This window comes from Capra hircus, chromosome 1 (genome assembly GCF_001704415.2).
Source record: "Capra hircus breed San Clemente chromosome 1, ASM170441v1, whole genome shotgun sequence".
Taxonomy (NCBI): Eukaryota; Metazoa; Chordata; class Mammalia; order Artiodactyla; family Bovidae; genus Capra; species Capra hircus.
The window spans coordinates 140,565,141-140,577,633 of record NC_030808.1 but is presented as its reverse complement, the minus strand read 5'-3'; the positions used below and the strand labels follow the sequence as shown (position 1 = coordinate 140,577,633).

The window sequence follows — 12,493 nt, the reverse complement described above, 5'->3', positions numbered from 1 at the left end:
TGCCCAGCATGGAGATTGCAGTCCCTTTGGGGATCTCCTGTCTACCCCACACTGGGGCAACAACCTGCAGGAAAGGGAGGTGGACTTCCCCCTCTCTGCTCTGATGGGAGCACAGCCATGTGTCCAGTGAAGGGTGGCGGATATGGGCCACTGAAACTTCTCTGAGTCACATGCACTCAGCCGGGACTATTCCTGTGCCCAAGGGGGCATGGCATTAAACAGCAAATAAAAAGCTTTATATTTATCTCTTTAAAAAGCACCTTTTTCCTTTTGGTAAAAGAAGCCCTCTCCCCCCACTAACACCACCATTTTTATTTGGCACTAAACCTTGCAAATTATGTAGCCCGTCTTGCTCCCAAACTCAGTAATAACCATGGTTATCATTTATCACAGTGACCATGTGCTAGGAATATGTCATCAGATCTGCACAACTGTAGGAGCCAGGAACCTTGATAATTTCCATTCTGTATGAGGATGAGGCCCAAGTAATGTGCACAAGCCCCACCCAAGTCAGGCAAGTGGCCAAGCTGGGCTCTGACCCTCAGTGTGTCTAACCTCAGTGCTGGAGTGCCTGACTGCTAAGGCTGAGTGGAGCCTCACAGACGGCTGGGATGCAGTTAAGAATCTGTGAATTGAATGAATGGATAGAGGAGGTGGATGCAGGAATAGAAATCACCCCAGTACCTGCCTTCTTGGACTGTGTTTAGGAGAGCCCAGAGTCTGAGCACCCTGGGCCTTTGAAGCCGGAGGACATTAGGGAGCGTGGCAGGGCGCAGGGCTGGGCTGGCGGTCCTGAGTGGGTGGCAGCACGTGACCACCTGCAGCTGCAGAGCGATGGTGAGTGAGCAGCATCACTGGCTCTGCTGGCCCTTCCTCATACACAGGGCCTGGCCATCTTGTGCCCAACTCTGGTAAAACACCATTTTGTTTCTGCCTCACCATCTGCTTCTCCTGTTATTTTGTGAGCTGTTCTAGGTGTGCTGAATTCCTGTTTGTGTTTGGAGGAGAGCTTGGAGCTTAGGCAAAAGGTACACAGTGTCCAGGAAACCCAATTCATTTGCCACAGGACTGCCCTCCCCACCTCAAAGGCTCCTCCTCAGTCTTTCTTGCCTAGCCCCTGAAACTCTACCTTGGATCCTAAATTGAGTGCGTTCAAACCCTGTTGGTTGTTACTTTCCCAAGTGATGGAATATGGAAGCATGTCCTTTCTCAAGGTTTTATTTAAATATTATTATGACTTCAACCACTGTACAGAACATTCAGGAAATGTTGCCATATTGGCTTTTCACACTAAAGTAGAAGGGATTATATGTTTGGAATTACTCAGATTATCAGCAATTTTAATCAGATTTTTTTTTTTTTTTGGCACCATTTGGAGAGCAAAATTAGAATTGCCTGTGTTTGTAGTCTACTATGTATTTGAGATAATTAAAAATTAGCCGGTGAAACCATAGAGATCTTTATAGTAGCAGCAGGATTGGAAAGCTGAATTCCCCTTTAGGCAAATGAACTGGACTTTCATGACAGTAAATACGAAAGCGAAATCCAGCTGCACATTTTATTAAAACTGCCACCGTTTCCTGGTCACCTCTGCTTATCTGGTAACCTTCTGGAAGAGTCACCTCTGGTCATATCTTATTAGCAACCGGCAAGAAAATAACTAAAAATAATCGGCTGTTGAAACGAGTATTTAAGCCTCGAAGATATGCATCCTGATGACTGTGCGTGACTGTGCGGTGGCTGCGCTCTCGCCGGTCCTGCCTCCAGTTCGGTTCCACTTCTCCGCTGCTGCTTTAAGACTGCAGAGCGCCCCAGCGGCCAGAGGCAGGGGAGGGGGGTCCCCGCTCGCCTCCGCTCCGCTCGCTCCTCGCCCGCCCGCCCGCCTCCCAGCCAGGGAAGGTTAGCGAGGGATCAATGTGATTCGGGCCGCAGGAGAGGAAAAGATGAGCCTGCCCGCCCGCCTGCTGCCTGGATGCGGAGGCTGAGGGCCGGCGCACGGGAGGCCGCTTGCTGCGCAGTCGGGGCGCCGGGCGCCCGGGATGAGCTCACGCCCGCGTGTGCGGCTCGGTCCACCTGCCGACCTGCCGGCGGCCCCCTGAGCTGACGGCGCACCTGGGCTGCAGCCCCGCCGGCCCGCTCTGGCCGCAGCGTTGGGCGCGGCGCCCGGGAGCAGGTGTGCAGGAGCGCGGCGCGCGGTGAGCGCAGCCCTCGCCCCGGAGCCCGGCCGCGCCGCGTGCCCGGGCGGCTCGGCAGCAGCGGCGGCGGCGGCGGGCGGGCGGCGGCCCCCGGGCGGGTGGCGAGCGAGCGGAGCCGGGCGGAGCGCGGGGGGCGAGGCCGGCGCGGCGCTCGCGGGAGGCCGGGGAGCAGCAGGGGCATGTGGATACTGGCCCTCTCCTTGTTCCAGAGCTTCGCGAATGGTGAGCCTTTCGGTTTGTGATGAATTTCATTTCTTGGATGGACCGGGACGTGGGGGGAGTGGATGCATGGACGAACTCTCTCCCTTTTCCTCCCCCACCAGGGTTGACATTTTCAGGCTTTTATTTTTAAGAAATATTATTTATATTTCTTGGAGGGAGGAGAGGAAGCAATGAAGAGAGACCGAGGGAAAAATTGCTCTGTAATCATTTAAAGGCGCTTACCTAGCAAAGTGACAGCTCGAGCTAACTCCTATACTAGCTAGCTGCCTCATTCAGAATAAACCAGGTTTGGTAATAAGAGAGACGGCAGGATGGCCACTTGGACACCTCACAGCCTCCAAGGGACATGGCATTCCAAGTGCAGGCAGGTGGAAGGGTCATTTCAGAGCGTCTGCCTTGAGATCCTAAGCTTTTTGAGCTTTTAAAACATGTGCTTTAATTCTGCTGCAATTTATTTCCAGCAGCAAGAGAAGCCTTTAAGAAAGATCTGTCCTTCTACCCGCCCCCGCCCCCTCCCCCCACCCCCCAACCTTCTTGGTACTACAGAGTCCCCACCATCATTTATGTAAAAATATGCACTGATAAGCATTACATCATCTGAAATGTTGACAAATTCTGCAAAACACCTGTATAGTTGTAAAAATGAAATCCGTGAATATTGCAAACAGCATTCCTTTTCTTATACCGACCTGATATTTTATCTTGAAATGCTTTCTTCCTGGATATTTGAAAAGCTATTGCTCTTGACTGAGTCAGATCCAATTAGCAAGTGTGACTGCACCTTCAGTTGCCTGTCACCGCGTAAATATGAACTCGCATGTATGAATGGCTTCCTCTCATTTGGGAAGGAGAGGAAATTGTCATCATTTGGCATTGCCTGGGAGTAGCTACAGCTGAAATTCCCATTTCAAATTTCAGAACACAAATCTGCATAAAATGTATGACTTGCTGACAGTTAAAATTAAACCATTAAGCAGAATCCCCTGCCCAGAAGGGAGGAAGTGGGAGGGAGGAGATAGAAGGAAAGAAAATCTCGCCCTTGTGAGAAAATACCAGAAGCCAAAGGGAGGCTGGAAGATTCTCCTGAAAGATGCACAGGGCAGCTCTGAGTGTCAGCTGCATTGAGGTGCATTTTCTTTGCCTACCATGATAGTACTTAAAAAATCAACACACTGACAGGCCAGGGGAAATGCATAAACTTTGTAAAATTAAGGGGGAAAAAAGATGACTAAGAAAAGGTAAGACTGTGAGAAGGGAAGCCTGAAATTAACGTTAAGATGACACTTCACTCTCTAATATCACCTAAAGCAACGTGTTCAAAACTTTCATGTTGAGATTTCCTAGCAGGAAAGAATTGCAACAAGTTCTGACATGACACCCATCTTTCCCAGAGGGCACTATGCCTCCTCTGCAGCCTCGCGGGAATTTACCTAGGGGGATAGATCAGCCGGAGCTAATGTGTGGTGATGCATGAGGAAAGGCGGCCCTTTCTGCTGCTCTGCCAACATGAACTCAGGGAACACAGAGAAATGCTCACATACATGTTTCAGAGCCACAGAGCCCTGATGGCCTGTCTCACCTATCAGGGCGTACACCCCTGGGGTTCCCTAGAAAGGCCTGGGCTCTGGGATGAAACATCATTTCTACCCTATTGGGAAGAATGTATTCCAGGAGGAGCAAAGAGGTTGTGCTTCTGATTGTCAGTCAATTGGTATCTGTTCTACAGTTTCATACTTATATATGACAGAAATAGGTCTGGTACTGTTTCTGAGACAGAGATGCTGAGATGTGTGACTTTTTTTTTGGAACCAGTTTTACTAAAATAATGAGCAAATTGTATAAAATCTCAAATAATCTACTTGGTGGACAATATGTACAAAGGCTATGTAAGTGCATTTATATTGAGTCTTATGAGCCTTGTCTTACACTTTTTTCAGGACCCTTAAAATTGATTAATAATCACCATTATTGATACTATAGTGAATACATGTGGATTTCACAATATGAGACATGGACTGCACGTGCAAATGAAAATTTTACTTTGCTGTATTACATGTTGTGATCCAGAAGGATATGGAATCTTCTATATAAAAATGGCCCTCTTTATAAGATGAGGCATTAAAAAAAAAAAAAAAAACAGCCCTGACTGTAGAGCTTTAGACTCTTTCATTTGTGGGGGGAACTAACTTTAAGGAGTTTCAAGGAATGATGTTCAATGCATACTGTAGAAAGGATCATAAAAATATATAGGCATGTCAAAATGAAATAAGAGTCCAGTTTGGAATGATGTTTGTTCATAGGACCATATTTCAAAATGTGAAATTAAATGGTTCTTACCTAACTGAATGAGACTTGAAAAACATTGAGTTTTTTTTTAATGACTGTCATTTTTTGGCCTACCTTAATTTAAAAAAATTCCTAAATGTGTGTGGTAAAAGATCTATGAATTCTAATAACCAGGACCGATTACTACTAGGCCTCAGACATCAAAATGTCTGACATGATAAAAAAAAAAAACCTAGTTGTGAAAGATTATGCAGTTTGATATTTTGGGGTACTCATAAAATAAGCCCACAGTGTGTCTGCATGTTAACTATAGACAACAACATTTTTCCTACAGATGGAATGGAATGTACTTTTTTTTTTTCTTAATGAAAACATCATTGCTGAACAGGCTGCAGACAGTATTGGGGGTAAAACAGAGAACAGTCCCTTCATGGGTTAAACCCTTGAATGAATTACCTCACCTGATCAGGTGCAGTCATCATGCTTTAAAGCAGACAACTTGTCCCGAAATGTTCTGGAAATACTCGGAGGGAGCTTCAGCTACAGAGCTGGGGAAGGGGGAGTTCCTATATGTAGAGATCCATCTCTCAACCTTTCCTTGGAATGGGATCACACTGCATTGTTTTATCACAGTTTCTCTGGGCTTTAACCCTGGTGAGAACATTCTAGTTTATGGTTCTTGTTAAAAGCATAGGTGGGCCTGCAGACAAGCAGAATAATGACTAATAAGCAGATTTATTAGTATAATACATTTTTGCGAGTACCCTTGTGTCTCTGTTGTTAGGGACACATATGTCCCTGACAGTATCTTTTTTTTCTTAGCCATGCGGTACTGGGCTTTGCCATTTTCAGGGAGCTTGTGGAGCTTAGAGAGGGTGGGTGCTGGGGAGAGAAGGGTGTTTGTCAAAGGGCAAGTGGGCACTGCAGAGCCTTTCAGCAGCCTCTGTCATCTCCACAGGGAATTATGGACCCAAAACTTGTATTTTATTTAAATTTAGGAGCAGGCATTTATGAGCGCAAATTCACCTTCAGGGTTTTAAGGTGATTTTTATTTATGTAAATATGTGGAAGTAAGGAAAAAAAATGTTATCAGGTGAATAATTCCAGGGCTTCCTCCTCATTTCTCCCTCTCCTATTTTTATTAAGCAGATTTAGATTCTACTCCAGAATTATACAGTCCATAAAAAATTTCTAGGTCTCTTAAGCTTGTGTGCCCCTACAAGATGCCCTATGCAGGAAAACAAAATCCCATGCAGACCTTTATTAAATGCCAGCCAATCTTTCTCCACTTCTTACTCTCTCCTGGATGTCACTTTGGTGTGAATGCAGTTTGGTGCTGCCTCGGAGACTCAGTGACTTACTGGGCAGAATTGGTAGGCTGATCCAGGAAATAATGGTGACCGAGGGGGGAGGGGAAACCTATCTAAATCCCTAATTCCTGGACCTCCAGGTAGCTGTCAGAGTGCTTTATCATTGATGTGTCTGAATGAGATGCGAGGAATATTTCCTAAGGAGACTCAGTGCAATGGGCCTTGAACCTTCATGTAAAGCAGAGAGGTTGTGCACGCGCGAGAAAAAGAAATAGGGAAGGTCATTTTATAGAGAGAAACCTAAGACTACAGCAGGAAACTGGAAATTGATGTTGGAAAAAGAAAACGGTGGATCGTCCCAGTGGATGCATTTATAAAATCTACGGCATCCAGATTTCACAAAATGAGCTGAATTCTACGGCTGAGATTATGAATGCGCCTCATAAATAATTAATAGGCAGTGGAAATAATACAGTTAGCATTAGGTAGGGCAGAGCAGTCGGCACGCCCCCGTGCCGGGTCTCAGGGGGGGTCTCGGCGGGGCAGCAGGGAGGCCCCCGGCGCTGGCTGGTGGACGCGGCGTCTGGGCATCTTCGCGGCACCGCGCTGCGCTCCTGCGGGCTCCGGGGACTGGCTGCACCGGCGGCCGGGGAAATGGGGAGATGGCGAGGTGGTGCTACCTGCATGTCAACTGTGTCCCTGCCACAGGACACTAGTGGGCGGCAAACCTCACAAGACTGGTGCGGCCGCCTTCAGCCGAGCAGACGCAGGCTCCTCGCCGCCCCCGAGGCGCAGGGCTGAGCGCCGCGGCCGGAGCCTCTCCTCCCCGCGGCATCTTAAGTTCGCCTGGTCCAGCCTCAGCGGTCCGGAGTTCAGCCCAACGGGATCAACCGATGCGCGGGCTACGTCCGCGGCCGGCGAGGCAGGGTCCGCAGTCTTTGTTCCCAACGTTCCCCAGGAGGCCCGTAGCAATCTACTGAAACCCAGGAGGTGCAGAGAAGCGGGGAGGCGGTGTCCGGGGCTGGGAGGGGGGCCCGCGGAGGGCGCGCTCACTTCCCCCTCCCCTCCAGCTTGGCGGGGGAGCCCGGCCCGCGAGCGCCTCCTGTCGGCGGAGGTGGCCGCTCGGGCGCAGCCGCGCGCCTGATTGGCTGACCTTCCAATGTCATTCCGGAGGCGTCTCCACCGCCTCTTCCCCCCTCCCCCCACACCCCCCACCTCCACTCCAGCTCGGGGTGCTGGGGACAGGGGTGAGCCCGGCGCGCCGCTTCTCTGCAGTCCGGCCATCCCTGCTGACCAGGGCTCCGAGCCCAGCGGCTGCCCCCCCCCCCCACACACACACCCCTTGCTCCACCAGGCACACTGGGCATCACCTGTTAACTCTTCACAGTCCAGGGTACCCAGCACAGAAATTCTCATCTTAAATTCTCATCTTATCTCTCCTACCCCTCCCGCATACTTATGTTCTGTTCCTTAATGTTTGCAAAATATGACATTCAGATTTGCACCCCCTTGCTGAATTTACAGGTTAAGTAAGATAAGACATGAGGATGGAAGGTTCTAGCAACTCGATTTGTACCCCCTGTGCAGTTCTGAGTTTCTTCCGTCGGTGGCTCACGGTCCACCCTCGCGGTGCGAAGGCAGCGCCACAGGGCTGGTGCTGATAACCGATTTTGGGTTCAGAGGTTAGATAGCATCTGGTCAGGAGGTTCAGAAAGACTGAATTCAGAGACCTGCTCCCCCTCCCCCTCAAAATTAGATTCCTGCATTATCCTGTTTCCTGAAACCTTGGGCATTTCCTTGATAGTGTCTAGGGTAATCTGTAACTCTTGTCTATTAGGTGCTTGGTTGGCTAGTGTCTGCCTCCCTCACTGGAATGCGAGATCTACAGAGGAGGCTCCTACCATGTCAGCGTGTGTCCTTAGCACAGAGCGAAGTGCTTGCAGGGTGGCTACAAACAGATGTCCACCGACCAACAGAAAGAAGGGAGAGAGTGGTGGGCTGAGCTTCTCCCCTCCTCCGATCCCTCTTCCCTCCCATCTGCCTCTCTCTAATGCCTCTGTCTGTCCTTCTTTGCTGTCCTTGTTTGCTTGTCTCTCTCCGCGTCTCTAATTCTTCTGTATAAGCCACGATGAGAAATGCGCTAACGCAGCAGTGTGGATTCCTTGGCTTCTGCCATCTTGTCTTATGTACTGACTCCCTGGCTTTAGAAATGTTTATTTTCTAAAACTGCTTCTGGGGCATTTTCTTTTCTTTTCCAAACTGGATTCACATTGGGAATATGGAATAGGGCCTCATCACAGTTACATACCAACGATGTAATTACGTTAGGTGCTCTTTGTGACCTGGATTGGGTCAAGTGTCACAGAAAATAAGTCAATAAATGCATCGGACCCCTTGTTCTCAAGTGTACACGGCTAAGTGGCACGATTCAAACATCCTATTCGAGGTTTAAAGCCCTGTCGCATTCTGAAAGCCAGTCAGAAACATCAAACCGACACATAAGTTTCCCTAGGGGTTCCTGGGAATTCATTTCTCCATCAAAGAGCCACCCAGGACATCAAAACGAAGCTCAGCTTCTTAGGCCATAATCGTCTTTAAAAAAAATCACATTACTGTTTTCTTAAGCATTCTATTGATGTATGGGTGTCTGTCTCATCACACTCTTTTTTTCTTATTTTGGAGCAGAACCAAATGTAAAAGTTGGTTCCTTTGTTCAAAGTAACATGAAAGGAATATGATTTAACATTAAAATTGTAATTTGTATTCCAATACAAGAATCAAATTAGCTGTCCTGGAGAGTACAGTATTTATCATTGTTTGACTTGTTTGGAGATCTGTCTTTATCCTATATTGATCAATACTTACAATTTAAACAATCCTTCATTTGGATTAATTTTTGGTCTTTAAGCCCCCTGTGTTATATAAATACATATCTTGATGTAATGGAGAGGGATAAATGGGGCTGACAAGAAAGATGATGAGATAAGAAGAGGGAAGAGGCTACTCCATAGAGAGAAAGGATGACAGGGATTAATGAATCTTGCCTGCATCCCTATTTAAGTTATTTTTACGCAGAAGACAGTGAGTAAGATTTAAGAGTGAGCAAGCAGTCCTATTTATAGAAAGCTGTTTTAAAATGCAGCAGCTGGAAAAGCGGAAGAATTGAAAACGTGAGATCACCTCCATAGGAAATGTGGCCTTCCCTTACCTTGCCAGCACCTTAGAGACTTTTTTTTTCTTTTGGAGGGGAAAGTGAAGCACACCAACCCTTGCAGAAATATTGAGAGTTTAAAGCATTTCTTGAAATGCTCTCAGGACTTAAGTCCATGTCAGACTTGGGAGGTGGGGGTGGGGAGCCAGCATCTGTATTATTTGGAAACTGAGCTTGGGTAGGTCTGAACGGAGGAGTGAAGAGAAGGGAGCATGTTGGACTTGCAAGGCCGCTGCAGGTGCTCACTTCACAGTGAGCATCGCCTTTCCTGAAGATGCTCAGCAGCAGAGGATAGGAGAGTAAATTCGCATGCATGTTTGAAGGAGAGCGATTAAGAGAAGTGTTCACGTTTAGGATCTTGTGATTATTGCAGGCTCCTCTGTTAATCAGATATTACATTTTGGCGATTTAAAAAATTGCGGTATATACTCTTCTGATTGGCCAGTCCAGATGGGGTCGGCCGCGTCACACAGGCTGACTTGATTGACTTTAACGTTCCCAGACAAAGACAAATGAACACACTTGCTCTTAGGAATGAGATAGTCTTCCTTACTCAGACTGCATTTATTCCAGATAATATTTTGGTTTTACTAGCCCCAAGTATACATTGTTTTCTATTAATGATAGAATCCTTGAATCTGTGTTGAAATGCTGCTGGTTTGTAGTTAGGTTGAACATCTGAACAAAAGCCAGCGCTACCCCAGGTTATGATACGTGAAAGGCATTATTATTATTTTTTGTGTGTGTGTGAAGAAATGTCTATGCAGTGGGTTGTTTTGTAGCCATCTTCCCAGACTGTGGAACCTTCCCAGGCAGGTTTGATGAGGTGATAGAAAGAGGCTTGAATGAATTCATTGCAGATTTTGGTTCATATGAGCCTTGCCTCTTTTAATATTAAAATGGTGAACCAGGGAACAATTTTAAGCTTGGCTTTACAGAAAACTTAAGGAAGTCTTTTTGTTGTCCACTGTGCATTAATATTAATACTAAACACAGTGAAGTTAGTTTATAGTTTTTTTCCTGGATACCTGAATCTCAAATTATTGGATACTTCTGGAAAACAACACTAGTGGTAAATAACACTCTTAGTGAAGAACCCGATGACCTCAGGGTCCCCAGGTGTCTTACGCATCCTCATAGACTAAGTGATGAAGCAGCCTCTGTGTGTGGCTGCTGGTTCATTGGATGCTGACCGAGATGGCCTATGTCAAATGCTGCGGAGCTATGTCACTTGAAATGGCTGAAGGCAGTGGAGATTCTTGCCATTGATTCCTTTTCCTAATATTGAAGAAAGCATTGATTTTTCTCATGAGACCTGTTTTATCACTCATCACAGGGACTTCAGGGCCATGGGAAATTTTTTACAATTATGTTGTAAGAGAAAGGCACCTGAAGATAATTAGAAGCACAGCAATTTGCTGTGTTTTTAAATTTTACTTTTTTTTTTTTTAATGTAGACCTGAGCTCTATTGTGGAAGCCTTTGAGTAAACACATTTCTCATTAGGGAAACTTGAGACTCATTTCTTCTCTCCACTCTGGCCCCACTGTGGCATGATTTGATCTTGAGTTCCCATAAGACACCCCAAACCCCAAGTCCCAGTCTGCCTAATTACCATGTTTATTTCTTAATATCAGCTGTAGAGCATTTTTAATAACTGATTTGTAGCTGCCAGGATAGAAATAACAATGCCTTGTAATATTACATGGGAGACTTCAGGAATGAACTGAAGACCCCAACAATAACAACCACAACTGACATTACTAGTGAAATGAGCAACTTGACTCCATAGACAGGGCACTGTAGTGTTTTTATCACCCTTCCTGGACCTCGGCACAGCTGGTTCCTGCAAAGGGTAGCCGTTTGTCTAGTTCTTCGGCCAGTGAAAGGAAATGTGTAAAACATATGAAATGCTCTCTCGTGTACAGAATTATTCTTTCATAAATGATTCAAGTTGGTAAATCCAAAGGTAGCAGGTGCCTCTCTGGTACCTTGACATGGGGGCAGAAGGTGAGGAGGGTGGTGAATTACCAGTCATGTACATGCATATGTTATGACTCACCAAGATCAATAGCTATCAAATCTTTGGTGGCTACTGTTTTACAATAGGTTTGGTGGATACTTTTATGTAGAAACGAGGGTAGAAAATTTTGACCTAGAAGTGATCTTGGTATTTGTTTGGGGTAATTACTTTGATCAGTAGGTGGTGGTTCATCTATGTCCGATGAGATCTCATATCACCGACCACCACCCGCTCTAACTTGGAATCACAAGAGACCCTTTCTCCTTCTCCCACCCACACTGCCACATCACTCTGCCGCCCCATCACTGGTGATGGGAAGGTGAGAATATGCTGTAGACCTCTGTCTGGGATATCAGGTGCCTGGAGGCCATGCAAGTTAAGGTTTATGGGAAGACCGAGCATATGGAGGAAGGGACTCCCATATCCAGACAGCAGTTTTGTGAGTGGGGAGGAGAGAGCCACACTGACTGGAAGCCAGTCTGTGGATGCCTTGAACCATGTTCCAGTTTATGGTGCCTCCAGGCCAGGATCAGGGCTGCTGGTTCTCAAAGTGCAGGTGGGCTGGGCATTTCCTAGATGGTTTTTCTCCCATGAGCCTCTCAGAGGAGACTGGTTTGTTGTTATCACGGCTGTTCACACAGTCAGTCGTGTCCGACTCTTTGTGACCCCAGGCACTGCAGCACTCCAGGCTTCCCTGTCCTTCACTGTCTTCCAGAGTTTGCTCAGATTCATGTCCTTTGAGTCAGTGATGCTATCCAACCATCTCATCCTCAGCCACCCCCTTCTCATCCTGCCCTCTGTCTTTCCCAGCATCAGGGTCTTTTACAATGAGATGGCTCTTCAAATCATGTGGCCAACATATTGGAGCTTCAACTTCAGCATCAGCCTTTCCAATACTCAAGGTTGATTTCCTTTAGGGTTGACTGATTCAATCTCCTTGCAGTCTGCAGTTTGAAAAGCTCCTGAGGTCTAACTCTGATATGTGTTTTTGCCATTTTTCCCCCTCCCCCAGGGGACCTTCAACTTAACTATGTGTAAGGCTCATGTGATCTTTTGTGTAGCTGGTTGTATAGTTTCCAGCTCTGATCACTGGAGGGTCTGGGGTGTGCAGGCTGAAGTCTCTGTGTTATTATTATCTGGGTGGTGAAACCCAACTCCAGAAAAGCATGCTTGGGAAGAGACTGCCCAACCCCTGATGGAGCTAGAGGGTCAGTCAGACAATAGCTAGAATGTTGACCTGATAAAGC

General features: G+C 46.9%; 1 protein-coding gene across 1 annotated transcript in view; it reads left to right on the top strand.

The window, feature by feature from the left end:
- The window catches only part of DSCAM (DS cell adhesion molecule), an 833,405-nt gene continuing 822,804 nt past the window's right edge, over nucleotides 1,893-12,493 (top strand). Inside the window, exon 1 of the mRNA XM_018051616.1 lies at nucleotides 1,893-2,417. Coding sequence (XP_017907105.1) covers nucleotides 2,375-2,417 — 43 coding nt within the window. The 5' untranslated portion in view covers nucleotides 1,893-2,374. The remainder of the gene's footprint in view (nucleotides 2,418-12,493) is intronic.